At 37.3% G+C, this 27,179-nt stretch overlaps 1 protein-coding gene across 1 annotated transcript in view; it reads left to right on the forward strand.

Moving 5' to 3' along the window:
• The first annotated feature begins 2,284 nt into the window (after positions 1-2,284).
• Positions 2,285-27,179, forward strand: part of FAM98B (family with sequence similarity 98 member B) — a 32,988-nt gene continuing 8,093 nt past the window's right edge. The window contains exons 1-6 of the mRNA XM_050800079.1: positions 2,285-2,419; positions 12,172-12,317; positions 13,446-13,580; positions 18,713-18,891; positions 21,991-22,071; positions 22,675-22,791. Of these exons, the coding sequence (XP_050656036.1) occupies positions 2,349-2,419; positions 12,172-12,317; positions 13,446-13,580; positions 18,713-18,891; positions 21,991-22,071; positions 22,675-22,791 (729 nt within the window). The 5' untranslated portion in view covers positions 2,285-2,348. The remainder of the gene's footprint in view (positions 2,420-12,171; positions 12,318-13,445; positions 13,581-18,712; positions 18,892-21,990; positions 22,072-22,674; positions 22,792-27,179) is intronic.

The following is a 27,179-nucleotide window of genomic DNA, read 5'->3' on the forward strand; positions in this document are numbered from 1 at the left end:
AAGGTTGCATATTGTCATCATTTAGGTAACCACTAAAGAAATCATGAAATAGTATATAACTAACAACTAAGAAAAGGGAGAAATGGAATAATGAAAAATACTTAATAAATCTAAAAGAAGGCAAAAATGGAAGATAAAATATCAAACCAAAAGATAGCTGGGTAGCAATATTAATATCAGAAAAAATAGCTATTAACACAAGAAGCATTATAATATTACAGAGAGATAAATAGGGACATTTCATAATGATAAAAAGGTCATGACAGCAGAAAACCATAAGAATCCTAAATGTTTATTTGCTTAATAACCAGCCTCAAAATATATAAACTTTAAAAGCCAACAACTTAAAGGAGAAATAGACAAAGCCACAATCACATTAACTAATATAACAAGCAGTCAAAAAAAAAATCAGTAGGCATAAAATATTCCAAGTCAATAAGAGTTGGAAAACATAATTAATAAATTTGACCTAATTGATACACATAGATCTCTACCCCTCCCAAAACTTCAGAATATGCATTTTTCAAGGGCACATGTAATTTGTAAAACTTAACCCTACAGTGGATCCTAAAGTAAGTCTCACCAAATTAAAAATTGAAATCATAAAGAGCATGTTCTCTGACTAAAGTGGAAAATAGGAATTAATTCCCTGAGTATGAGATTGTAACCAAAAAAAGGAATTAAGAAATCAAAAATAAAACTAAAAATATCCCTTAACTAATTGATTGGAATTTAAGCAATACACTTCTAAATAACCAGGCATCAAACTAGAAATTATAATGGATATTAGAGAGTTTTGAACTGAGTGATAATAAAAACACAACATATCAACTCATGCAGGATTCAACATATGAGGACTCATTCTTAGAGGAAAATATATAGCATTAGGTGTGACTATTAGAAATGAAAAAGATTAAAAATTACTTAAGTATCTATCTCAAGAAGCTGAAAAACAAATTAAATCCAAAGAAGCAGGGAAATAAAAATAATAAAGAGTAGTCCAATGAAATAGGAAGAAAATGCAATAGAGAAAATTAAGGCAAAATCTGAGTCTGCAAAGACTAGTAAAATTGACAGATCAAAAAAAAAGTGTGTGGCACCTCCCTGCACCCTCTCTCTTCCTCCTACTCCGGCCATGTGATAGCTGCAATCCCCCTTCCCCTTCTGCCACAACTGTCCATTTCCTGAGGCCTCCCCAGGAGTGGAGCAGATGCCAGCATCGTGCTTCGTGTAGAGCCTGTGGAACCAAGTGCCAATTAAACCCCTTTTCTTTATAAATTACTCAGTCTCAGGTATATGTTTATAGCAATGTGAGAGTGGACTACTACAGCTTACCTTTGAGTGTTTTACAAATTTATGGGTATGCTTTTTGTTTGTAACTCTGACTAGGAAGGTGAGAGCATTACTGGTTTTTATTGGACTGGGGCTACCAATGCTATGTAGTCTGCAATGCAAGGAACAGGTCCATACAAGGGATCAATAGTTATACTTCTTGAAGGATTTTCAACAGTTCTGCTGGAATATTCATGTAGGTGACATGCCTGCTAATAATGATCTAACCTTATACTCTTAGTACCTTTTACATATGAACCCTAAAATATATATTTTAAATCCTTTAGATAGAGATTGAATTCTCCATGGATAGTACACAGAGGGTATATTATGTTTTGTTTGTTTGGAACTTTGTGGAGAGTTAGCCACAAATTTGGAAAACCACATCAGCTACCTTACTCTGCTATTTGTTGCTTATACAACTGATACTTTGTCAGCAATGAAGCGCATCATCTGAATATGCATTTGAGGGGTTTCCACATAGATAGATGCAAGCATCTGATCCCTTCATTGGTCTTCTGCATTTCATTAGGAGAAAAATACTACTTTGTTATAAATTACGTACCTTCCTTGTTTCCTTAAAGTTGAAGCATCGTCGTGTATATTGATTTAAAAATTATGTGTGTAGGCATGTGATATTACTAATTTTAGCTGAAGATAATTATAATTTCATTTCAGATTTCTGTTACTTAAAAGAAGGTCTGGAATCCGATAGGTTGAGATCAACTCGATACCACGATATTTGCTAAAATTTATTTGAACACACAGAAAAGACCCAACCCAGAGACCTCTTTATTACTATTATTTCTACTATTCTTTTAAAAAATTATTATCGTTACACACAGCGGTTTTAGGCACTGTCAAGTGTCCATCGCCTCCGGGCTGGGAAACTTTGCGCCCTTCTTCAGCTGTGCTCTTAGGCAGTTACCGGCGAGACCCGGACCGGAACCTTGGCGCGGTGACGCTAGTTTCCGGCGGGTTACTTAGAGCGCCGAACAGCTCTGGGCCAAAGGAACATGAGAGGGCCGGAGCCGGGTCCCGAACCAACGATGGAGGGAGACGTGCTGGACACACTGGAGGCGCTGGGGTGAGTGCTTTTGGAGACGCCTTTTTCCTGAAAACGCAACCTCTCCTTGGCCTGGCTGCATAACCTACTTCCCCTGGGCCTCTGTGGGCCTGGGCGGCCCTGTGCAGGCCTCCTTCCCTGCCTCGATCCCTCCGGCGCCGACGGAGTTAAGCGGGAGGCGGGAGAGAAATCTATTTAGGGGGTGGAGCAGGGCCGGAGAGCTGGGGTTCGTGGCCCCCTCTTTCAAACTTCTTGCCTCGGAACTCTGTTGCAAGAATCCGCGGGGTGGCGCGGAGCGGCCCTTCTGGCACCGGTTTTCTGGGCGAGCCCGCGCCCGCGATATTTGTGATATTTGTGTTGACGTAGTTGTGGCGCCCGGAGGGAGGTGCTGGAACCTGAGCTGCTGTTGAGGACTGTTGTCTCCTACAGTGTACAACTTGTGGCTTATTTGGGGCTCTGAAGCGAATGGCTTCTACTTTGACCGGAGAAAGTGTTGTAGTTCATTGCGAGTTCATTCTTGCAACCATTTCATCTCTTCGTCAATGTGTATATTAGCTTGTATGTGCATTTACACGCATTTACGTTTGTAAATTTCCTCTAGGCAAGGGAAAAAGATAGTTTTCAGATTTTTCGTGGCTTACGTAGTCGCGCGGGCTACTGCAGGCTACAATGCAGTGTGGTAGGTGCTGTGAGAACTCTTAGGATGGAGGTGAGAGTAATGTTAATACTTAACAAGTGTGGTGGTTAGTAATCTCCCCCTCAACCTCGTCCTGTTTTTTCCCACACAGCTGTTGTCCCCATCCCAAATTATCATGTCCTGCCCATTCATTTGTCTCTTGAACTCTCCTTCTCTCTCATTTAATTCCTCCTCCTCCCCAAGACAGCTCCTGGAAAACTGATGCTTTGCATATTTTATTCACCGATGTATTCCCAGCCACACACTAGAACGGAGTTCTTACAGTAAATAGTTGGTCGAATGAATGAGTAAATGAATGAAGAACAGCTTAGAGAAGAGAGCCCACAACGGTAAGCATAGGACCAGATAGTTGAGTCATACGGTGCACATTAAATAAAGAGCTTGGAGCCATCTGCACATTTGTTTGCCCTGCTACGTGCTGCTGTTTCTTGATAGGGGAAGCTGTGCCTTTGCAGTGTTGTTATGAAGCTTGAACCAATCCCACACCCCACTTTATCTTCCCTAAAACTGCATTTGCCCCTCTATCAACTGTTTCTTTAGCTGGACCCTGATAATGTGTACTCTGCAGTGATCCAGTGTTACGGAGTCTTGCAGTTAGTAGATCGTGAATACATATTTGTCCAATGAGAGAACAGTGCCATTGGTTATTTAGGGGGCATTTTTACTTCTGTGAGGTCCCTTGGAAGTTCTCCCTTAACTTGGTTAAGAAGGAACCAAAGCAAGAACTGAAAATACTTAGTAGAATTATTTAGGCACCAAAGAGTTTGAGCTCCCAAGTACTTCAGGTAAGAATACTGGGATCTCATAAATGGTTTATGAAAAAGGAAAAGGCAGTGCTTTTCTTCTTTCTTCACTTCTTGAACTTATTGTTCCTATTATAAGTGTTTTGGAAAGTTCATTGCTATAATCTTGATTTTTATCAAGGAAAATAGTTTCAGATTATTCAACATGGAAAGTAAAACAGTTTACACACTCCAAAATTAGTTTTTCCTGGAATAACCATGAGGGCAAAATTTTGAAGTTTGAATTCTCCTATGATCATAAGATGTGAAAAAAGTAGTTATTTACAATATGTGTTGTAATGCAACGCTGTGTTTTCAAATATCCATGTAGATGGTGAATAATGCATTTTCTGTTGTAAGGTATTTAGGATATCAGGGAAGGTACTTCAGTTTGTCATGTAAAATAAATTAATGGGAGGCATTTGAAGGGAAAAATCTATGTGAAAGGACAATTTAGTGATACAGGTGAAAACAGGATAGGCTAGGAGTCGGTAAGTTTTCTCATCTGTGAAAAGAGAGGACTGGAGCAGATGATTTTAGAAGTCTCTTTCAGTTCTGATAGTGTCTGATTTTGTGGAATAGTAGATCTCCACTGGAAGTACATCAGAATCATGTGGAACTTATGAAAACTGTTCCAGTCTGGTATATAACGTAGACTGACCGAATCATAATCTTCAAGAGGTACAGTACAGACCTACATATTTTTAAAAAGATTCACAGCCTTGGTTGAGAAACACTACTGTGGAGAGAAATTTCCTTTAAATATTTATTGAACACAACTGTATATTGGACCTCATTCTGAGGAGTCAGTGGTGAGCAAAAAAGACTTGGTTCCTGCCCCTGTGGAGTTTACAGTCTAGTGGAGAAACAGACATGATCACAAAAATAATTATAAACTATAATAAATGTGTCAAAGGGAAAGAACAGGGTGATATAACAGGAGGATCTAAGAAGTCTTAGAGGTTAGTGATAGATTCCTGAGGAAGTGACATTTGAGTTGAAATGGGAAGGGTGAATAGAAGTTAACTAGTTGAGGTTGGATAGATGAAAAAGGGGAACAAAGATATCCTTACAGTGAGAAGAAAATGTGAAGACTGTGAAGTGGGAAGGAGCTTGCTGTATTGGAAGAACTGGAAGGAGGCTAATGTGGTTAGAAGGTAGAGTGTGAGGGGCAGAGTGGTGGGAAATTGGATTAAAGAGTTAGGTGAAAATTGGGGCATGCAGCCCCTTTTAGGCTGTGTTGTGGATTTTATTCTTGATCGTAACAGCAGTGGGATGCGATTGAAGAATTGTAAATAAAAAGGGAGTGATTAGATGTCTAGTTTGAAAGTTACATCTGTCAGCAAGGTGGAAAATGGATTGGAGAATTTAGTTAATAGTCTGGGAAAGAAATGATGGTTGCTTAGTGGCAGTGGATATGGAAAGAACTACATTACTGGACTTAGTAATTGATTGGATATTAAAATTCAAAGATTCATTTCTCTTTATTTTAAAAAAGATTTTTAGACACCGGGTCTTGTTATGATGCTCGGGCTAGTCTTGAACTCCTGGCCTCAAGTGATCTCCTGCCTTGGTTTCCCAAAGTGTTGGGATTACAGGTGTGAGCCACCAGGCCCCACCAGATTAATATCTTCATTTGGTATTGAGCACCAAAATGAAATGATACACCTTAGAATCTAAATTGGATACAGAAGAATGTGAAGATAGGAGAAAGTTGGTAAATATGGAGAATGCAGAGGGATCAATGAATGGAGGTAATGATGATATCAAAGAATAGTTGTAGGTGAGTGGTCAAAGAAGCAAGCTGGAAGGGTAAGTAAGAGGTTGTGGTCAGGGAGCCACATGTTTGGATGAGTGATTTTGGATGTAGAGTAGTTCTGGGTAATGGCAAGGGTGCAAGAGGGGGCTGAGTGACACGTGCAGGTTGAAACTGAGAGCTCAGGGTGTAAGATAGGGTATACATACAGACTTTAAAGAAACTCAGTATAATGGCAAGAACAGAGGTGGAGAGGAAAACTGAGCAAAGAGGATGTTGGGGAGTGTCCAAGAGGTAATAGATGAAAACCACAAGTGAATGGGTGGTAAATCTGCGTGGCCTGTGCCTCAGGAGAACAGGAGATATTTATAAGATAATGGGAGAGCAGTGATAATGATGCTATTTTGGTAAGTAAGGAGGCCAAAACCCCTACTATCTGATCTTTAGGAATTTGCAAAAATAAAAATAACTAAAGCTAGAGATGGTAGGAATAATAATCTTAGGTTTTTTTTTTTTTTTTTTTTTTTTTTTTTTAAGAGAATTTTCAAACAGAGTCAAAAGAACAGAAATTAGTAATCTGTTCTCTTCCAGGGTGGGAAGAGAACCTCCTTCCCCATAGGTTCAAGACTATGGCTAGATGGTGAGGAAGGGAGCTCAGTACCCAACCTTGGGGAGACACAGAAAGGGCCCATGCCAGGCACTTGCCTGGAGGCAAGTGTAGCTTTTGGGCCACAAGACCTGATGGCCGCTGGGGTACTGGCCTGGAAACAAGTCCTCATCTTCCCAGAAATGTCTTATTTTTGTCTGCAGCAGCTGGCTAGAGAAAGATTTTGGAAAGGTGTGTACCTGGAGCACCCAAAGGCATAACCTTCCCTTTTCCTTGGCATAGGCCTGATAACACTGAGGAAAGGCCATGGTTTGGCAATGGAATGTTCAATAGTCTTCATCCCTGTAGAGTTCAGTGGCTCCTTAGGGTGACAGGAGAGGAGATGACTTGAAAGACCAAGACTCAGCTTCTCCCCTACTGAAACACTATATCCTGGGGCCACAGTTCATGGCAGAACATACACTCACACACACATCTTGGGAACCCAACAACTCGGGAGTAGGCAGCTCTGGGTATTGTTGGTCTGGCATTTGCCTACTTGACATCTAAGCTGTCCTAAAGCTCTTTACAATCACTTCTCACTATTTCCAGGCCCATGTGGTGAGGTGCTCCAGCTTCCACTCTGTCAGGTGACCGTAAAGGCACAGTGTAGGAAAGACCCCTACTAGGATGACCACTGCTTGGAAGCAGGGAAGGCTAAGAGGCCTGCACCTACCCGAGGCTGGTGTAGACGTCCTCTGCTCTGCTCCTCAAAGACTGGGATCAGGTTCAGCAACTCAGTATCTGCCATGTCATCAAACCAGGACTGCACAGACACTGCATTCTCTGGGTGGAAGATGTAAGAAGCAGACAGGTTGTCCAGGATGAGGGTTTTCCTCAGGTTCCTCCCCAGGAGGCTGAGGTTCCTGACTTAGCAGCCCTGGTGGAACCACAGGACTCATGGAATAGGTGAGCTCGGAACACCCACACTGGTCCAGCAGATCTGTCACAGGTCAGCATACTTGGCCAGGTTGGCAGTGAAGAGTTCTCTCATTTGTCTTTTTGCGCGAGGCCTCTTGAGCACATATACCTGCTTGAGTGGTCTCCTCAATCTCTGTAGGCACTGTGAAGCTAGCATTGTTGCTGGGCTTAAAGATGCACAAAAGTTTCATCCAGGTCAGTGACCACACAGATCCTCCTTTGATCTTCCTCTGTCACCTTGGAGCAGGCATGTCCCTGGGATCTGATAAAACTGGTACTGGAGACACTGGAGCAGATCTGACTTAGCAGTGGTGTTGACTTCCTCCTTATATGCACGAGCTCAGTGGAAGAGCTTGACTGGCCATGCTGGGTGTGAAAATAGCAGAAAAGGGCCTTGGAGATGTTATATCCACGAGGCTTCTTAAGGAGGACTTGGAGACCAGGCCTTGTTTGGTGAGCACCAGGGCATCTTCCACCTGCCCCTGGGTGATGATGGAACTGTGCTCCATCTAATTCTGCAGGTGTGGGCTGGCTGGGTGGAAGAACCAGTGAGCCCACGGTCTAGGCTAGGCAGGGGGGCCTGGGCTTGGGCTTGCTGCAACTCTTGAGACTCCAACTCCCACAGCTGTTCACATACCCCTTCTCCTTTCCTCCCTGGGCCAGGAAGCAAGGTGGCCTGTACCAAGGGTGGGTGCCTGGGGATGGGCTCCCCTGGGTACCCTGGCTCCAGTCTCCTAGCAGCAGCTCTGGGCTTCTAAGTTTGGGTCCAAAATGGAGAATCCAGAGTGAAAACGAGAGGGATAATCTTTCTGAGAAGAGATGGACAGTATAGCAAAATATATGCCGTGCTGTGGATGGAAAATAGTGGACATTTTCTGGGAAGCAGAGAGAGGTGGAGAGTTGGATGAGAGGCAAAGACAATAGGTTGGGTAAATGATGGGAAAAGAAAGGGTCTTCTGTTTTGTCTCTTGGCTGATGAAAATAGAAAGTAAATTAGGCCCTGGCTGTGTTGTTCAGGAGAGTTACCAGCAGCCCTAATGGACTGAAGATTTGGATCACCCTGCTTGAAGTAATGTCCGACCAGCAACTATGCTTCCAGGGTATGAGGCTTTGCGGGAGGGCCTAGGCCTAGGGGAGATGTTCTCAGTGTTTGGAGTAACAGTAGCACTTTGATGATTAACTAAGAATATATAGAACAAACTAGGAGCTTGGTTATTCTCCATAAATGCGGAATGGCGTTGGAAATCAAAGCAAGTATGAAATAAATGTGGTAAGCACTAAACAGTTGCTAAATGTAGCATAAATAGACTCTTAAATGCATGCTCTAATTTCTCATGTACTGCAAGAGGAGAAGGAGTAATGATAAATATTGAGAGATTTTTTTTTAAATGAAAGTAAAAAAATAAGTACTATGCTGCTTAAGAGAGGTCTGTGGACTAGCAGCATCATCACCACCTGGGAGTAGAAATGCAGAATCCCAGACTTCATTCCAGCTCTACTGGATTAGAATCTTTATTTTAATAAGACCCTCAGGAGATTCCTATGCACATAAAAGTTTAAGAAGCACTGTTCTAGCCAGAAAAGTGCTTTCATATTCTTACTCAGTTATCTAGCAGAATATTTTGAGACACTTCTGTTACATAAGACATTTCTGGATGGTGACAGAACAATAGGGGCTAAGAGTGCGGGGCTGTACAGAGAGGTTGTGTGGCTCGGTTCTGGGACGATTGTTCGCTATGATCATGGCCATCCCGTACGAATTATTTACCTGTATCGTCCTGAGCTTCCTCATCTGTAAAATGAAGCTAATAATCGTATCTACCTTATAGGGTATTGTGGCAATTAAATGAATTTATACAAATCATTTAGTGCTGGCCCAACATACAGTTAGCACTTTATAAATGTTAGCCACTATTGTGATTTTGATTGTTAATTAGATGTTCAGGTATGTTAAATGCATTTATTTTTTCCTCTTTTTATTTTTACTTCACCTGATGAGCTAAGGCGTTAAAAGATTAGATCTTTTTTCCAAATTCAGAATTTTTTGTGATTTGACCAGTTTTTGTTGGTTTTTATTATTGACATTTCAGTTAAAAAAAAAAACTTACACCAATATGAATTAGTTAAATTCTTTCAAGAGTTTATGAGTATTGCTTTATTGCAGAAATGAAAGCAAGTAAGAGGATCTAAGATGTTTACTATGAAATCTCATTGAGAGGCATTGTAAGACATGGAGGAAGGCTGAGTCATAGAAGAACCAGCCTTGAGCTGGGGGTGCAGAAATAATGTTCTAGTCTCAGCTCTGCCTTTACTTGGCTGTATCAGCTGGACCAGGTTTTTTCCTTAGTTTCCTTATAGTTGTAGATAGAGGTCTAACAAGACCTATGTTAACGATGGAGCATTTGGGTTAAACGTGGATTTAAATGCTAGTGCCATCTTCTGATTCTACACAATTAGGATAATGCTAACTTAAAGCATTGCTGTAAAGATTAAATGAAACATATATATATATGCATGCCTAGCACTGTGCCTGGCCTGCTACATAAAGGCAGGTTTCCTAATGTCATGAAGTCTTAGTTTCTTTACCTACAAAATGAGGATTTGAAAATACCTGTACTCACCCTTCATCTGATATAACCAGAGAATTCAAAGAAAAAGAAATGCAAGTGGCCTTTAAACATATGCAAAGATGCCCTATGTCTTGCTCATAAGAGAAATGTAGATAAAACTATACTGAGTTACCAGATGGTCAAAACCCCAAAAGTTTGACAACTTTGGTGAATGATGAGGGAATGGGTACTCTGATGCCTTGATGGTACAACCCCTCTACAGGAGAATTTCATAGTATCTAGCAAAGTTATGTATCTGTTTACCCTTTGACCCAACAGCCTCACCTCTAGGAATCTATCCTAGATATAAACTGACAAAAATTTGCTGAACTATATTAATAAAACACTGGAAACAGTCCAAGTGTCCTTTAGTAGATGCTGATTAAATAAAATATGGTGCATCCAGACAGTGGGGTAGTATATAACTGTAAAAAATGGTTGAATAATATCTCTAAATACTGATCTCTACTAATGTAAATGTATGTGTGTGTGAGCATGTATGTGTTTAAAGCAAGGACTAGAACAGTATATAGTAGGCTACCTTTTATCTGAAAGAGGAGACAAAAATGCATATATTTATGTTGAAAAACATGATGGAAGGACAATCCCAAACTAATAAATATGGTCACCTGGAGGGGAGGGAGGGAACAGAGTAGAGGATACAAGATTAAAATTGCAAACTAGATTTTTCTGAAGTACTTTGTTTTTTAAGTTAGGCTTTGAAACCGCATTAATGTTTTACATAATTATAAGACAAAAATGCAATAAAAAGAAACAAATCCCTATAAATTAAAAGCTGAACAAAACAGATGTCTATTGATGTATCAAGTAGGTGGTTTAATCACATGGGAATGGTTTTTCTCTATATCCTTACAGGAATACATTGTAAATATAAAAAAATTAAATTAAAAAGTAATTTTATTGTTGGTAGTAAGCTAGATTTCCTATTCTGAAGCCATATGTAATTTATACCTATTTTAATATATATTAGGAATTTGTAAATGTTAATTAAAACAAGATTTGTTATTGTAAGAGAAGATAAAAATGTAAAACAAAATAAGTAAAACCCCTACAATTCTAAATGCCAGTTGGAAATAGCAATATGAACTCCTAATATAGTTTCTCTGAAAAAGGCATAGAAACAGTGCCCAACCTTTGGTACCAGATTATGTACTCTAAATACCATTAAAAGAATCGGGGCTCCTTGGAGAAATGCCTGATTCCAAGTCTAAGGCAGGAAGATGATGTTGTAGAAAGCAAGGAAAGTATTCAGAGAGTACGGGGGACAAGACAAAGGGCTCCATTGGCCTATGTAAATGGGCTACTACAAATCAGACATAGAAGAATTTGAGTATCAAAAGAATAATAACTGTAATGGATGAAAACACATCAAATATATTATCTATGAGTTTATAATGTTAACAAAAGTTCAGTTACAAAAAGAACCATAAAAGTAGAAAACTGATCATCTAATTTAGTTAAGATAGTATATAAAGTGTTTTGAAAATTTAAGATTCTTGTGAAATACAACTTGCAGAAATGTTTAAAAGTGTAAAATTATAAATAAATGAGGCCAGTCACGGTGGTTCACACCTGTAATCCCAGCACTTTGGGAGGCTGAGGTGGGTGGATTGCTTGAGCTCAGGAGAGCCTGGCCAACATGGCTAAACCTCCTTTCTACTAAAAATACAAACATTAGCTGTGTGTGGTGGCGGGTGCCCATAATCCTAGCTACTCTGGTGGCTGAGGCATGAGAATCCCTTGAACCCAGAAGGCAGAGATTGCAGTGAGCTCAGATTGTGTCACTACACTCCCGCCAGGGTGACAGAGTGAGACCCTGTCTCAAAAATAAACAAATAAGTAAATAAATAAAATAATATAAAATAAAAGGTTTAGATTAAAATGATCTAATAGGTTCTTTTCAACTTTAGCTTTTTTAAATTTGTAATTTGTATCTGTGCTTTTTTCCACCACACTTTTATTGTAATTAATGTAAGGTTATTAGACTTTATGCTGTATTTGACTTTGTGATATCTGTGGAATTTATCTTAAAATTGGTAGATAATTTTACTGTGGAATGTTAAAATGTAGGAAAAAAGCTAAATGTTAATTATATAGAGCAGGAATCAGCAAACCATTTCTTTAAAAGGCCATGTAGTGGTCATTTTCAGTTACAACTACTTAGCTCTTCCATTGTAGTGTGGAAACAGCCATAGCTAATTTGTGGATTAATACATTTAATGGCTGTGTTCCAATAACATTTTATTTACTAAAACAAGCAGCAGACCTTGACACAGAGTATTGAAAGCTTTTTTGTTTGATTGGCTTATTTAGTTTTTAACTGGTATTTCTTCCTTTCTAGGTATAAAGGACCATTGTTAGAAGAGCAAGCCCTTACGAAGGCAGCAGAGGGTGGATTATCTTCACCTGAATTTTCAGAGCTCTGTATTTGGTTAGGCTCTCAAATAAAATCATTATGCAACTTGGAAGAAAGTATCACGTCTGCTGGTATTGCCATTATGTTTTATGTACTTTTCTGTTTAATAGTAAAATAAACTGATAACTTATGGTTTATAGTTTTATCAATAATGTGCCCATTGTACAAAGAAAAATCACGTATTCCAAAGAATTTCAGTATGTGGTAGTAAACATGTTTGGATTAAATTTTATATTAATCCAAAATTGATACTTAAATTTGCTATAAAACTATAAGCAATTCCTGTTTATCTGCTATTTTTTTCTCTTCCTGATAACTCTGATATCTGCTGTCTAAACCTTAGTATAGTTTTTTAGAAAAAGTAGGGTCTGAATTTGATTATTTAAAAGTTTAATTTTTGAATGGTGCTCATGTTGAATTAAGGCTTAAAATACTATATATATATGTAATTCCTAATTTGTGTTCCGAAGCTTGTAGCTCAGGATATGGATTCACATAGGAATACCTCTATTAAAAACGTCTGTACTAGCTCGTAAAGCTTCTTTAGTTCATCACCATCTTAGTAACTGGAGTCCTGTGGGTCTTTGGTAGAATTTCGGATATTAATAGTGTAATAAAAAGAAAAATTAAAAATTGTGCATTCACAAAAGTAGCTTTTTCTTTGAAAGGTATCCCTTTTTTCCTTAAGAGATGGGGTCTTGTTATGTTGCCCAGACTGCACTTGAACTCCTGGGCTCAAGCAATTCTCTCACCCCAACCTCCTGAGTAGTTGAAACTGCAGATATGGGCTACCGCACCCAGCTTATCCTTACTTTTCAGTTGTTTTTTCCTTGCCAGATCTAACAGTTCACTTGACGCAAAGTAAAATAAGTTGAATGCTAAACATATAATACGACCACCTACGTAATTACATTATGAAATAAAGATAGGCACTGAGGGTTAAATGGTTGCATTTATTTTTCTGAATATATAGAAATACAGTAGAAATGGATCATTTGCTCTGAAGTGAATTAATAATTATAGCCATAATAATGCTTTTACTATTTCAGTTGTTAACATAAGCTTCGTGATCACACATTTAAGGATTTAATGTGAAAATTTAGAATTGAATGTAAAATGGAAATAAACGAGTAGATTTTATAGCATTGGATTATATGGTAAATGCTCAGTAAATGTTTTATAATTTTTCTTTTTTAAAGGAAGAGATGATCTAGAGAGCTTCCAGCTTGAGATAAGTGGCTTTTTAAAAGAAATGGCATGTCCATATTCTGTACTCATATCAGGAGATATTAAAGATCGTTTAAAAAAGAAGGAGGACTGTTTGAAACTTCTATGTAAGTTATGTTGAACATTTAAATGCATGTGTTTGATATGGTTTTTATTATTTTCAAGTCAAGATTTATTAATGAAGCATTAGACATTTTGTATATTAAAAAGGTTTTAATATTTTACTTAAAATACAAAGCTATATCAGAAATGTTTACATAATATAGTATGAATTTTACCAGTATACCTTCTAACACTTGGGATTTATTTGGCCAATGTAGAATGTCCTGTGTTTGTGATTTATATAGTACTTTAGTAATTTTTTCTTTATCTCATTCTGTCTGTTATTATTATTCCTGACTATGTGGCTAAAGTTGATGATCTCCAAGGTCCTATTTAATCTTAAAGCTCTCTGAAACTAGGCACTGGATGATAATTTGTTAAAAAAAAAATTGTTGATCACTTACTCTTGTACCAGGAACTGCTCTGGATACTAGAGATATATGAGGGTTGTTTGTTTGCTTTTTTTTTTTAAAAAAAAGATAAAATTTGTGCCTTTAGGACACTTATATGTGACCAGTTTCATCAGGGAGGGATTTGGAATATAGATCATACTGTATTCAAATAATTGCCATAAATAGTAGGTCCATTTTTGTATTGGGTTCTTTCATCATTTTTTTACTTTAGGTTAATTTTATAATGTTTTTAAAGTTCTACAAACATTGACTAATCTAATACCTTTTATTATTGAAGATTTCTCTTTCAGATTATACCATTTATAAAAAGATTACATGTGACATATTCCTCCTAGGTGCTAGTGTTTTAATAAAGTTTGTTTCATTGGAGATGAAATGTGTGTGTGTGTGTGTGTGTGTGTGTGTGTGTTTAATGGTATTAAAAGTATTGGCATTGAAATTACCTTGTATGTGTTGAGTGGGGATAAAAATTATATGCCCTCTCTCTCCATCCCAATACACCGTTCTCCATCTTCCTCCCATTTGGTGCGAGTCATTGATTTAATGAACCACTGTTAATGGGAGATCACAGTAACTCTTAGGTATTTTGGAACAGAAAGGAACCTAAGCAGCACCGACTAGAGGAACTTGCATATCCTTAATATCAGTCAATGAGAATTCTGTAATCCATCATGGTTCCCTTTTTTCCTTAGCTGCTAAGAAGCTTAGCAATTGTAGTGATACAAGTTTCTGGTACAAGTAGGAATAAAGAAGAGATTTAAGAGAAGTATATCATTTTTTCTGATTATAAAAATAACATGCTCAGGAGGGCGGTGATGAGGAGTTACTGTTTAATGGGTACAGAGTTTCAGTGGGGAAGATGAAAACATTCTGAAGATGGATGGTGATGTCATAGAACTGTATACATAAAAATGATTAAAATGGTAAATTTTATATGTTCAAAAATTACATGCTTATAGAAATCTTAGAAAATACATAAAACATAAAAGCATTTATAATTTCACTCCTTAGAGAGAATATTGTGTCTTTGTCTTCTGTGTACATACACACATACTCTCACACTCTCACTCACTCTTAAATAAGATAAAGATCCTGTTACAGCTTTTTTTCCTCCTCTTCATTTGATATATTGTTTATCTCTTTATTTCCTTATCACTTTTTTTTGAAAAAATAAATTGGCTCTGCTATTGACATAACGTTATGTGTAATAGATTTCAAATTTGGAGGTATTTGGATTTTTTTCTATTTTGAAACGATTTCCTTGTTTATATTTTTGCTTAGACAAAGATTATGAACATTTAAAATAGTCTCTGGTCTAGATGTATATTGCCATATTTTGCTCCAGAAAGGTTATACCAGTTCACAGTCTTACCAGCATCTATTCTTTCTTCAGTTCAACTCTTTTAATCATATTGATATAATAAGCTTCTTTGTGTTCTTTTTGAAAGTGTTTGCAACATGTATAAAATAAAAAGGGCCAAATTCTGTACCATGTAAAGAGCTTTTATAAATCAAGACAAAAAAGATAAAAATTCACTGAGAAAATACGTAAAATACATAAGACATGAACATGCATTCTACAGAAAAATTTTTTTAACTGCTTCTAAGCATGACAAGATGCACAATATCACTTATGACAGGATACCATTTTTCACTCAAAAAATCATAATAGAAGTTTGGGGGAGTAAGCCTTTTCGTATACTACAGACGTTAGACTGTGGTGGGAGAATAGCTTGTACAGCCTCTTAGGAGGACACATTTTCAGTGTCACATTAAAAATCACTAGGCCTTTGGACTTGGCAATTCTTTTGACTTGGCAATTCTTTGTCTATGAATATATATCTATTTCCCCAAGTGTACAAAGATAAAAGAAAACCATGTTCATTGTGACATTGTAGTAGCAAAAAGACCAGAAACCTGAGTGTCCATAAATATAGATAAATAGAAATGGTACATTAATGCAGTGATGTCACTAGATAGGTAACAGGAAGAATGCAGATAAATCAAATGTGCTGATATGGAATGATCTCTAAGATATGTTGGTAAATACAAAATAAATATACAGAACATGGCCGAGCGCAGTGGCTCACGCCTGTAATCCCAGCACTTTGGGAGGCCGAGGCAGGCAGATCACGAGGTCAGGAGATCGAGACCATCCTGGCTAGCACGGTGAAACCCCGTCTCTACTAAAAATACAAAAAAAAATTAGCCGGGCGTGGTGGTGTGCGCCTGTAGTCCCAGCTACTTGGGAGGCTGAGGCAGGAGAATGGCATGAACCCGGGAGGCGGAGCTTGCAGTGAGCCGAGATTGCGCCACTGCACTCGAGCCTGGGCAACAGCGCGAGACTCCATCTCAAAAAAAAAAAAAAAAAAAATATATATATATATATATACACACACACACACACACACACAACATGTATAGCATGTTCTTGTTTATATAAAAGAAAAGCACGTAGATGGCTACTGTGTATCTTGAATACCTATACACACACATGCCTAAAAGGGTACCCAAGAAATTAATGGTGATTGCCTCTGGGGAGGGGGAATCTAAGGTTCAGCAAAAGGAAGAAGGCTTACTTTTCCCTACACTGCTTACTATCTGCATGGATTAGCATCGTAAATGCTAGACTCTTGTCTGTACTCTTACATAGGGAATGCATGTTTCTATACAGCAACAATAGACTTCAGCCAAAGTTCTGTCTAAAATATAAATTTTTGAAAAACTGATAATCTGTTTTAATCAAGTTTTTATTATAAGGTGGGGTCTCACTGTGTCGCCCAGGCTGGAGTGCAATGGTGTGATTGTAGCTCACTGGTCCCCTGCAAACTCTGGAGCTTAAGCAATCCTCTTCCCTCAGCCTGCATGGCTGGGACTACAGGCATACACCACCATGCCTAGCTAATTTTTAAAAAATCTTTTGTAAAGATGGGGTCTGTGTTGCCCAGGTGGGTCTTAAACTCCTGCGCCCAAGCTGTCCTCCCACCTTAGCCTCCCAAAATACTGGGATTACAGGCCTGAGCCACCACACCTGGTCTTAATGAAGTTTTTAAGTCAAAAGGACCTTAGTATAGTCCTCATAAAGAAAGTTTAATATTGGTCTTAAAGTTTAATAATTGATCTTAATATTTTGGTATTTGACTCTTTAAACTGTCATGTGTAGACTGCGTGGAAAAGTCTTTAAGCCAGTGACTATCAATCTTGCCTGTCCTTGACAATCACACTGGGTCTAAAACAAACCACACACAGATGCCCAACTCCTGCTTCTGGATCTACTGTTCAGAATCTCAGAGAATGGGACCCTGGCACCTGTACTTTTAAATTGTTTTTCAGGTCTATTTTCTGTTCAGCTGAAGTTAAAACTGCTATATTAAATTGTGGCGTTTATGTCTAATTTTAACTAAACAAATAAGAACAAAGAATTTTTATTTATTTATTTATTTTTAGACGGAATCTGCTCTGTCACCCAGGCTGGAGTGCAATAGCAAGATCTTGGCTCAGTGCACCCTTCACCTCTGGGTTCCAGCAATTCTCCTGCCTCAGCCTCTGTAGTAGCTGGGCCTATAGGTGTGTGCCACCACGCTTGGCTAATTTTTGTACTTTTAGTAGAGTCGGGATTTTACCATGTCGGCCAGGCTCGTTTTGAACTCCTAACCTCAGGTGATCTGAGTGCTGGGATTATAGGTGTGAGCCACCATGCCCAGCCAAAAACAAAGTCTTACCTACTGTAGTGAAGAGTCTCTTTAAAACAAGACTATAACCATTTAAGATTTTTGAGTAATTTTCTTAAATATGGCTGTTGAAAGGATTAGATGAAACGGTGAAAGTAAAGGGACTTGTAAACAGTTTGGGGTGTTCTATCCTGACTCAAATTGCTCTATGTGCTTATAGATCAGTTAAAGTTAGAGCTATATGTTCTCCCCTGACCTGTGTGCTCTGTACATATGAGACAGAATAATTTACCAGAGTCTTACACATTCTTACCTGTTCTTAAATTGTTGATTTGGTGGTGGGTCTCAACTACTGGATTTTATACTCTTTGAGGGTAGGCATCATATCTTCCTTGACTTGGCATCCCCATTGTTCACACCGTTCCTGGCTCAGAACAGGTCCTTGGTAAACATGTACTTACTGAAATAGCAATCTAGATCATTTAATATGTTAATTAAAATGGAACTGAAACCAGCTAGTGTGAAATCAAAGAGAATAAAATAAACCATTTCTCTTTTTCCTGGTAGTATTAAATAAATTCATTTTAGTTTTTCGCTTCTAGTGCCCTTTTTTCTGTACCCATTCATCTGTTTCAAACTAAGTCTTAGGTTAAACCTCTATAGGTAAAGTAGATGAAAGTTAAGCTGCTGTTTTGTGGGGCCTGGATCTTTGCCTGCTTAACTCCAGTAGGAGCTACTAGGGCTCCTCCAGTGTGAAAAGAATCAACCATTTAAAGTACAGTGTAAATGCATTTTAATAGGGTGTCTATTTTATATAGCTTTAGTTGTTTTTTCTCATTTCATTAAAAAAAAAGAAAGTAACGCTATGGACTAGGGAATCATTTCATTTATAAGTTTACAGTGTTCTACAGCTATTGGTATTCTTTGGATCTTTGTAAGTTGGCATTATTGGTATTAATTGATACTTGTTTTAAGTGAATAAATAATTTCAGTGAAATATTTTAAGAGATTCTTATGCATGTATTAACATTATTTATTTTCTCTTTATTCTAGTATTTTTAAGTACAGAACTTCAAGCTTCACAGATACTACAGAACAAGAAACATAAAAATTCTCAATTAGATAAAAATAGTGACATTTATCAGGAAGTTCAAGCTATGTTTGATACACTTGGTATACCCAAGTCAACAACTTCTGACATTCCGCATATGCTAAACCAAGTGGAATCAAAGGTATTATCTTGTTTTATTTTCCCCCAAATTCAACTGAATGCTAACATGTAAGTGCTATATTAAAAATGAAACTATTCCCTATAATTATGCGGCATGCATTTTATTTCAAGAGTTTATCTTCATGTTAACCCAGTTTTGGATTCAGACCTAACAGGCCTGTGACCTAATTTGTCAGTAGCTAATATTCAGGAATCAAATCTTAATGCTTCATCTTTGCCAGAGTTTAACATGATAGAAATCACTTAGCAAAGGATCACTTTCCTAACCAGGGTTGTAATGTAGTATAAGAAAGAAAGAAAGGAAGAAAGAGAGAGAAGAGAAAGAGAAAAGGAAGAAAGAAGTAGAGTTATCCTACAAAGTCAAAGGAGAGTAAACTTTTAAAAAAATGGATGTTAATAGAATTGCAGTGTGGTTTCTTTAGCAGTGAGCATGCACAGTTTTTGGTGGATAAATGTTTAGTAAGAGTAAATGCATTATATAATGAATGGAAGAATGTATTAATTAGGACCCTGATGGGAATAGTTAAAAACAACTACAAACTATGTACCTTATGCACTTTGGCATTTTTTTTTTTCCAGTTAGTGAACAACTCTTGTTCGCAGTCAAGCCGTATATTAGAGAGGATGCTACTCTCACAGACCAAATTCTGGCCTAGTTCCTGGGTTTCATTTGTTAAATATGCAGTCCTCTAGGGGAATAATACAGGATTCATTTTAAAGGAAAATAAAATTCTTGCCTAACCTTCAAGAATAAGTACATAACTCCATTTTTAGACACAGTGCCTTAAACTAAATCCTTGTTCAGTAAAGATCTCTTTTGCATTGATAATTTATGAACTGAAAAATAAGGTTTGTCTTAATGAATGTCAGAGAATTATAGTGTCATTAAGATAAAAACAGAATACTGAAAAAAATTTGTTTGGTAGAACTTGCAAACCAGAGACTAAGTCTGTGAATCTCAGCTCAAAAACATTCTTAGAGAGTTAACAAGTTACTCTTCAGAATTTTTTCCTGTTTTCCTCTGGATGAAGACTGATCTGGGGTTTACTAAATTTTCTGGGACTATTTCAAATTAGACAGATTTCTGAGCTCATTATAATTTTCTAGTGCTTCTCAAAGTGGCTATTCCTTTTTATGGGTTTTATTTAGTATGAACAACATTCTCAATTACCTCCTTTCCCTACTTGGAAGCAGTCTGTAATGCCTAGGTTCAAATACTGGCATACTAATTATAAGGCAGTTGTTACTATGACCATCTTGGCTAAATACTTCCTTAAAAGGTCTTCCTACTCTATTCAGTTTTTAACCAAAAGTAAAAGTTTTCATGTTTTCTTGCTTCTACATGTGATTTGTCCAGAAGACACTTTGTTATCACTGGGGAAGGAAAGTATTATTTTCTAACTTAAAGTTGTTCAAATGTGTAATTATAGTGGTATAATTACAACAAATATATAGTGGTGGTATAATAACAGCAAATATATAGCATTCACTTTTCTAAATATTTACATGTAATAACTCACTTAATACTAACATCACCCATGTGAGTAAATGTTTATATGTAATAACTCAATTCTCATATCACCCAAGGTTATGGGTAATACATCACCCCTGTGTAGTATTACCTAGACAACCATGCGAGGAAACTGAGGTACTGAAAGATTTAATAAGTTAAACAAGCGAATTTCTAAATGGTGGTAGACCTGAGGTTTAAACCCAGGTAGTCAACCTTCACAGCCTGTGCCCTTAACTTACTCTATAACAAGTGATTTTTCAGATTTATTAAAACTATTACGTAATGTTGGAATCCTAGGAATGGAGCTGAATATGATTACACATAACAAACTACAAGTATACATTGGGAATTCCTCTGGAGTGAGGAGTTACAACTCATACTTTTTATAATGTATGAAAAAACCTAAAATTGGAGATATTTACAATAGTTGGAGAATCTACAGAAATGGTCCGTTTTAAGAAAATAATAATTTCTTTAAAATATGTAAAAAATGTATCAGTACAGAAATTGTATCATTGTAGATGTAGATTTGCTGTGAAGCTACTAAAGCTGAAGTTTTGGAGTCTCTTATTTGCATAGGTTCTTTCTAAGCTAATTTTTTTAAAACACCATTTTTGAAATGTAATCATGCCATAAAATTTGCCCATTTTGAGTATATATATATATATATATATAGTTCAGTGCATTTTCGTATATTTACAGAGTTGAACAACCATCACCAAACTCTTTAATTTAGAGCTTTTCCATCACCCTCAGAAGAAATCTCCATTGTGCCCATTTACAGTTACTCCACATTGCAACTCCAGCCTCCAAGCTAATTTTGAATTCTTTCCTTAAAGATTGCCCCCAACATTAAATAAGCTTCATGCTCCTCAAAATCTGAACTGCCCTTGATTTGAAAAAAATTGTAAATATTTCATTTGGTTTTGTAAATATTTTCTTTAGCTAATGATGGATTCTCCAGTCAGGAAGGTAAATTAATCCTTTAGTTAGGAGGATAAATTACTGAATGACCCTGATATTGCTAAAGGAAAAGTAAATGCCTAATATCTTGTTTATCAAAATAAAAATGTTTCAAGTAATTTAAATTAGGGGCTTTGCACAAGTAATGAAAATATGTACATGATGACCGTAATTGAGATAGATGGCTTGTTCCCTTATGTTGTCTTGCTGAACAATGAATGAGAATACTTACAACTGGAATGTATACGTAGCATTTATTTGAGAAAAATCAATGTGCTGGTGAAAGGTTTTAGTACCTTTTGAAAATGTACTAGGAAGTAGGAAAGTGCTATCTTAAGTAGGAACTAAGACACAGATTCTCATAGTAGAACCTAGGTACTTCTTTAACTGTCTGGGTATGTTCATTCTTATGCTGGGAAAGAATGTGTTCTATAGCTTGAATAAATATAATGTGCTTTTTTGAAAAAGATACTCTGTTTTGTAGTGGTATTCTGGTGTGTGATGGTATATTTTAATTATGTCACTTTACTATTCTGTAGTGTTCAGAGCAATACTTTAAACAAGCATAAGATTGTTTTAAATTAGGAATATACATTTTTCACAGTCTTTCATATTTACTTTTAGGTGAAAGATATTCTCTCAAAGGTCCAGAAAAATCATGTGGGAAAACCACTGCTGAAAATTGATTTAACTTCAGAACAGGCGGTAAATCCCCCTTTTTGTTATTAATTTTATGTAATTAAATTAGTAAATATGACTTAATTTTATAAATGAACATCTATTTTGCAATATATAGTATGTGTATATTATTTTGTAGAGTTAAAATTGATTTGTCTTCTGGAGTAATATTTCCTAACATTTCTTTAGTTAAATTACTAATTACTTTTTAAAAATACCTGGTTGAGAATATTTATAATGCTCAATGTGCTAGCACAGCTGTGATCTGAAAAGAACAGAGGCTCAAAGCCAGCAAGATGAGTTATTGTTATTTTCTTTTCTTATTGGTCCAGAGTGCTTAGCAGGTAAATGTTTTACTTAAATTAACATATTTGATTACAGATAAGGTTTACTCTGCCAACAGGTGGAATTTAATTTGTATGTTTAATGTCTTCTGGATATCATAAATGTTCTTTTGGTTATGCTTTAGTATTTAAATAATTTACTGTAAAGTCTCATGGGAACAGAAAATGGTGAGTAAGTACAATATCTTTTGACTCAGTAGGAAGTACTTAGCACAGTTTTCAGATTTCTTTTCTTTGCAGAATGAAAGAATCTAAAGTTTATTATTTTTGTCTCCAAATTTTTAAGGAACAACTTGAAAGAATAAATGATGCTCTTTCCTGTGAATATGAGTGCCGCCGGCGAATGTTAATGAAACGATTAGATGTGACTGTACAGTCCTTTGGATGGTCTGATAGAGCAAAGGTAAGGCTGTTTTCCCATATGTGTCCTGTAGGTGGTAGCCTATAACAGCTCTTCTGCCGTGCTTGTCTGTTATGTAACCATGCCATATTTGCACTTCATCGCTATCTCAACTACATGTCCAGGCCAACTACTGGTCTTACAAGATGATCCTGGTCTTGTATAAATCCCTGTTGCATATAACTTATTTTTTCCCCACAGTTTTGACATTTATTTTAAACTCATAGATACTGTGATTTATGCCAGGATATGCATAAAAGAAGGGGCATCATATGAGATAACGAGATAGATATGGTGAGCAATGTAACAAGAAAGCAGGATATAAGAATAGTTGCAGGTAGTGCTGATGCCAGCAGGTCTTAAAAGTATCCTAAGGCTGGATGAATATAGAATGTGTTTCAGTTGAGGAGGGGGTTGGGAGGTGAGGGCATTTCCAAATTTGAATCTCTTCAGATAGCTTTCTAAAGAGCTGTGTCCCATCACTCCCATTTTATGCCTCTAATCTGTACCCATGCTTAGTGTGGGATCACTCCTCACCCCCGTTCTCCCCACCCTGCATCATCACCTGGAAACTCTCCAGGCAGTAAGCTGAGACAATTACAGGCCTTCTCCTCACTTAGGGATCATTGTCCTGTGTTCCTTGTTGTCCATTGTCTGACCATCATTGGTTCACATCACGTGGGTTATCCAGTTTTTTAGTTGTTTCAGGTGGGAGAGTAAATCTGGTGCCGATTATCTTGACTGCAAGTGGAATTTCAGGTATTATTATTTTTACATTTTTTGGATTAACTGGGCAGTTCTTCTGCCCCATGTTAGACCAGTTGGGGTCACTTATGCCAGCAATTCCCAAACTTTTTGGCACCAGGGACTGGTTTCGTGGAAAACAGTTTTTCCACGGAGGGTCGGGGGGCAGGAGGAGGGTTTTGTCATGAAACTGTTCCACCTCAGATCATCAGGCATTAGCTTCTCATGAGTGTGGTGCTTCTGTTACCTTGTCTTTCACATGATGTCTCTTTCCATGTGATGTATTAGTTTCCTGTGGCTGCTGTGAAAGTTTACCACAAATTTAGTAGCTTAAGTAATACAGATTTATTCTCTTACAATTTGGAGATTAGCAGTCCTGAAGTGAAGGTATTGGCAGGGTTGCATTCTTCCTAGATGCTTTAGGGGAGAATCTGTTTCCTTGCATTTCCTAGCTCCTAAATGCCACCTGCATAGTTTAGCTCTTGGCTTCCTCTCCTCTCTTCAGAGCCAGTAGCCTAATAAAATCTTCCAGCCTTTCTCTCTCTCTCTGCTTCCATTGTCACATTGCCTTCTCCTGTCCCTGACACTCCTGTCTCTCCCTTATGAGGACCCTTGTGATTATATTAGGCCCACACAGCTAATACAAAATAACCTCTCCATCTCAAGATGTTTAACTTAATCACACCTGCATCTACAAGGTAACATTCACAGGTTTCAGGAATTAGGATGTGGACATCTTTGGAGGACTAATCAACTTACAAAGGGGCTTCTAAATGAATTTTATTTTTTCTTGCATTGTATTTCTGCAATATGATAAAATGCTTTTTTTTTTTTTTTTTTTTAAACTGTAGTTTGAAAAATTAGGTCTTCTAATGAGTTCTCCATTTTGTTTTTTTTTTTTCTTGAGACGGAGTCTTGCTCTGTCGCCCAGGCTGGAGTGCAGTGGCGCGGTCTCGGCTCACTGCAAGCTCTGCCTCCTGGGTTCACACCATTCTCCTGCCTCAGCCTCCCGAGTAGCTGGGACCACAGGCGCCCGCCACCACGCCCGACTGATTTTTTTGTATTTTTTTTTAAGCAGAGATGGAGTTTCACCATGTTAGCCAGGATGGTCTTATCTCCTGACCTCGTGATCCGCTCGCCTCGGCCTCCCAAAGTGCTGGGATTACAGGTGTGAGCCACTGCGCACGGCCGAGTTCTCCATTTTCTGTATACTTTTTCTCTGAGAAACTTGCATCCACTTATTGCAATTTGGGCTGTTTGCATGGCTATCCTTGGCTGCTCTACTACCTTCTAGATCCCATGGTCACTCTTTGTTTATCCCCTTGTTCTGTTGTAGGAAATCCACAAGTAATTTCCAAACAAGGAGTGCATAGGAGGTGATTTTTCTCAATCTCTTGCATTTTGAAAATGTTTAGTCTGCTTTCACATTTGAATATAAAATTCTAGGTTGAAAATATATTTCTCTAAGAATATTGAAGGCATTGCGTCATCGTTTTCAAATATTTAATGCTGCTGTTAAGAAAACTGACTCCATTCTGTGTTTTTGTGTGACCTATTATTTTTCTCTGTAAGCTTTTGGACTATTTATCCTTGGAGTTCTGAAATTGCAAAACATATGTTGATCTGAGTTTTTTTTTCATTCATCGTCACTTACTAGATGAACCTTTCAATATGTAGACTCTTTCAGCGTTTATATTTTCCTTTATTTATTTTTCCCTTTTGTTTTCTTTATTCTCTTTCTGAAATGCTTTAGTCAGATATTAAACATTCTAGATAGACCCACTTAAGTTGTTTTATTTTTTCCTCTCATTTTCCCTCTCTTTCCCTTTTTTGATTCACTCTCAGAAATGTTTTTAACTTTATTTTATAGTTGGTGTTGAATTTTTGTTTCTGCAATTATTTAAAAAGTTTCCTTAAATTCTTTTTGTTTCTTGATTTTTTAAAAATATTTTTTGGTATACTATCATCTTGAGTAAAGAAACTTTGCCTTTGTAATTTTTTTTTTTCTACTTTCAATTATCTGTTTCCTCCAGCATAATTTTTTGTTTATTTAGTTGTTTTTCTTGGTCTCTCTCATGTTGGGGGCTTCTTCAGCTGCATAGTAGTTTTTGGTTGTCCATATTTAAGAGTAAAGCACCGGCTGTCCATGGTAGTGTGTGCCTATAGTCCCAGCTACTCAGGAGGCTGGGGCGGGAGGATCACTTGAGCCCAGGAGTTTGAGGCTGCAGTGAGCTATAATCATGCCACTGCACTACAGCTTGGGTGACAGAGCAAGACTCTGTCTCTAATAATAAAGGCAGTTGGGGTGGGAGGGCAGGTGCTGTGCTCACACGTATAATCTCAACGCTTTGGGAGGTTGAGCTGGGAGGATTACTTGAGGCCAGGAGTTCAAAACCAGCCTGATCAACATAGCGAGTCACAGTCTCTTAAAAAGAAAAGAGTAAAGCACGATAAAGCCTGTTGGGAACTACAGTCATTATTAGGGATCATTAACGTCAGACTTTGGAGCTGGCCGATGTGCTGTGGCAATTCTTAATGCCAACGTGTGGTCTTTGTAGTTGCTCATTTTTTCAGGAAGAGAAACCTCATTTTTTTTTTTTTCCTATATACTGTATTTTAATTTGTCCAGGAAAGGAGTAGCAGCAGGTGTCACCAGGGGTTGGAGGCATGGACTGTTTTACAAATAGACTTTGAGTGTTTTGAAATGTTGGTTCCCTTTTTATCTGTACCTTTTATAATTTAGGATATATGTACCTTTTATAATTTAGTGTCTTCAGTATGACTCATTTACCTAGAAATCCTCTCTCATGTGTTTTACATAGAGTCTCTTTCCAAACACCTGACAGATACAGGAAAGTGAAGAGTGATTAGAAGAGCTATTAAAGATCATCATTCATGCATTTTCTTTAATAAGCATTCACCACTTTGTATATGTCATGTACTATGTACCTGGTTCAGGATGAACATCTCAGTACTGCCTATGATTAGGTATAGAAGATTTGTGTGTGTAATATCTAATCAGCTTCTTGGGTGGTTAAAGCCTGATTCACTTCTGCATGTGCACCAGGATAAACTCCAAGGGATGTCTGTGTATTTCATTGGAGTAACTGCTTTGTGCAAGAAGCTCAGATGCTGTTAAGAACTATAAGTTACCAACGAAGTAGATGACATGATTGCTGACCTCAAGAAATGGAATAGAGTTCAGATGTGTGGGAAGCACCGGCATTACTGAGCTCTGGAAACTTAATAGAGGTTGTATATATGTTGGGTCTCCATTTAACCTAACAGAATTTTATTGAGGAAAAAGGAATTTAGGAATATTTGGCAAATTGTGAATGGTAGTGGCATTAAAATTGTCCTACTGTACTTTGATATTTTCAGTGTTGGCATTAAGATTACAGAGAAATCCAAAACAAATGAGTTTTGACATATTCTTTCAACATTCAGTGACATAGATTCATGGGCATGTTTGACCCCTTAACTGGACTTCAATGGGAGCTTTGAGCAAATATTCCTTTAGAAAATATCTTGATATCTTATTGTCTCATCTTGGTCTTTCTTCCTCATGTTTTAGGACAAGGAGGTTGTGTTTTTGTTTTTTTTCTTATTTGGGAAGGTTTTTAAAAATATATTTTCCTTAGGCTATG

Source organism: Macaca thibetana, chromosome 7, assembly GCF_024542745.1.
Source record: "Macaca thibetana thibetana isolate TM-01 chromosome 7, ASM2454274v1, whole genome shotgun sequence".
NCBI classification, from domain to species: domain Eukaryota; kingdom Metazoa; phylum Chordata; class Mammalia; order Primates; family Cercopithecidae; genus Macaca; species Macaca thibetana.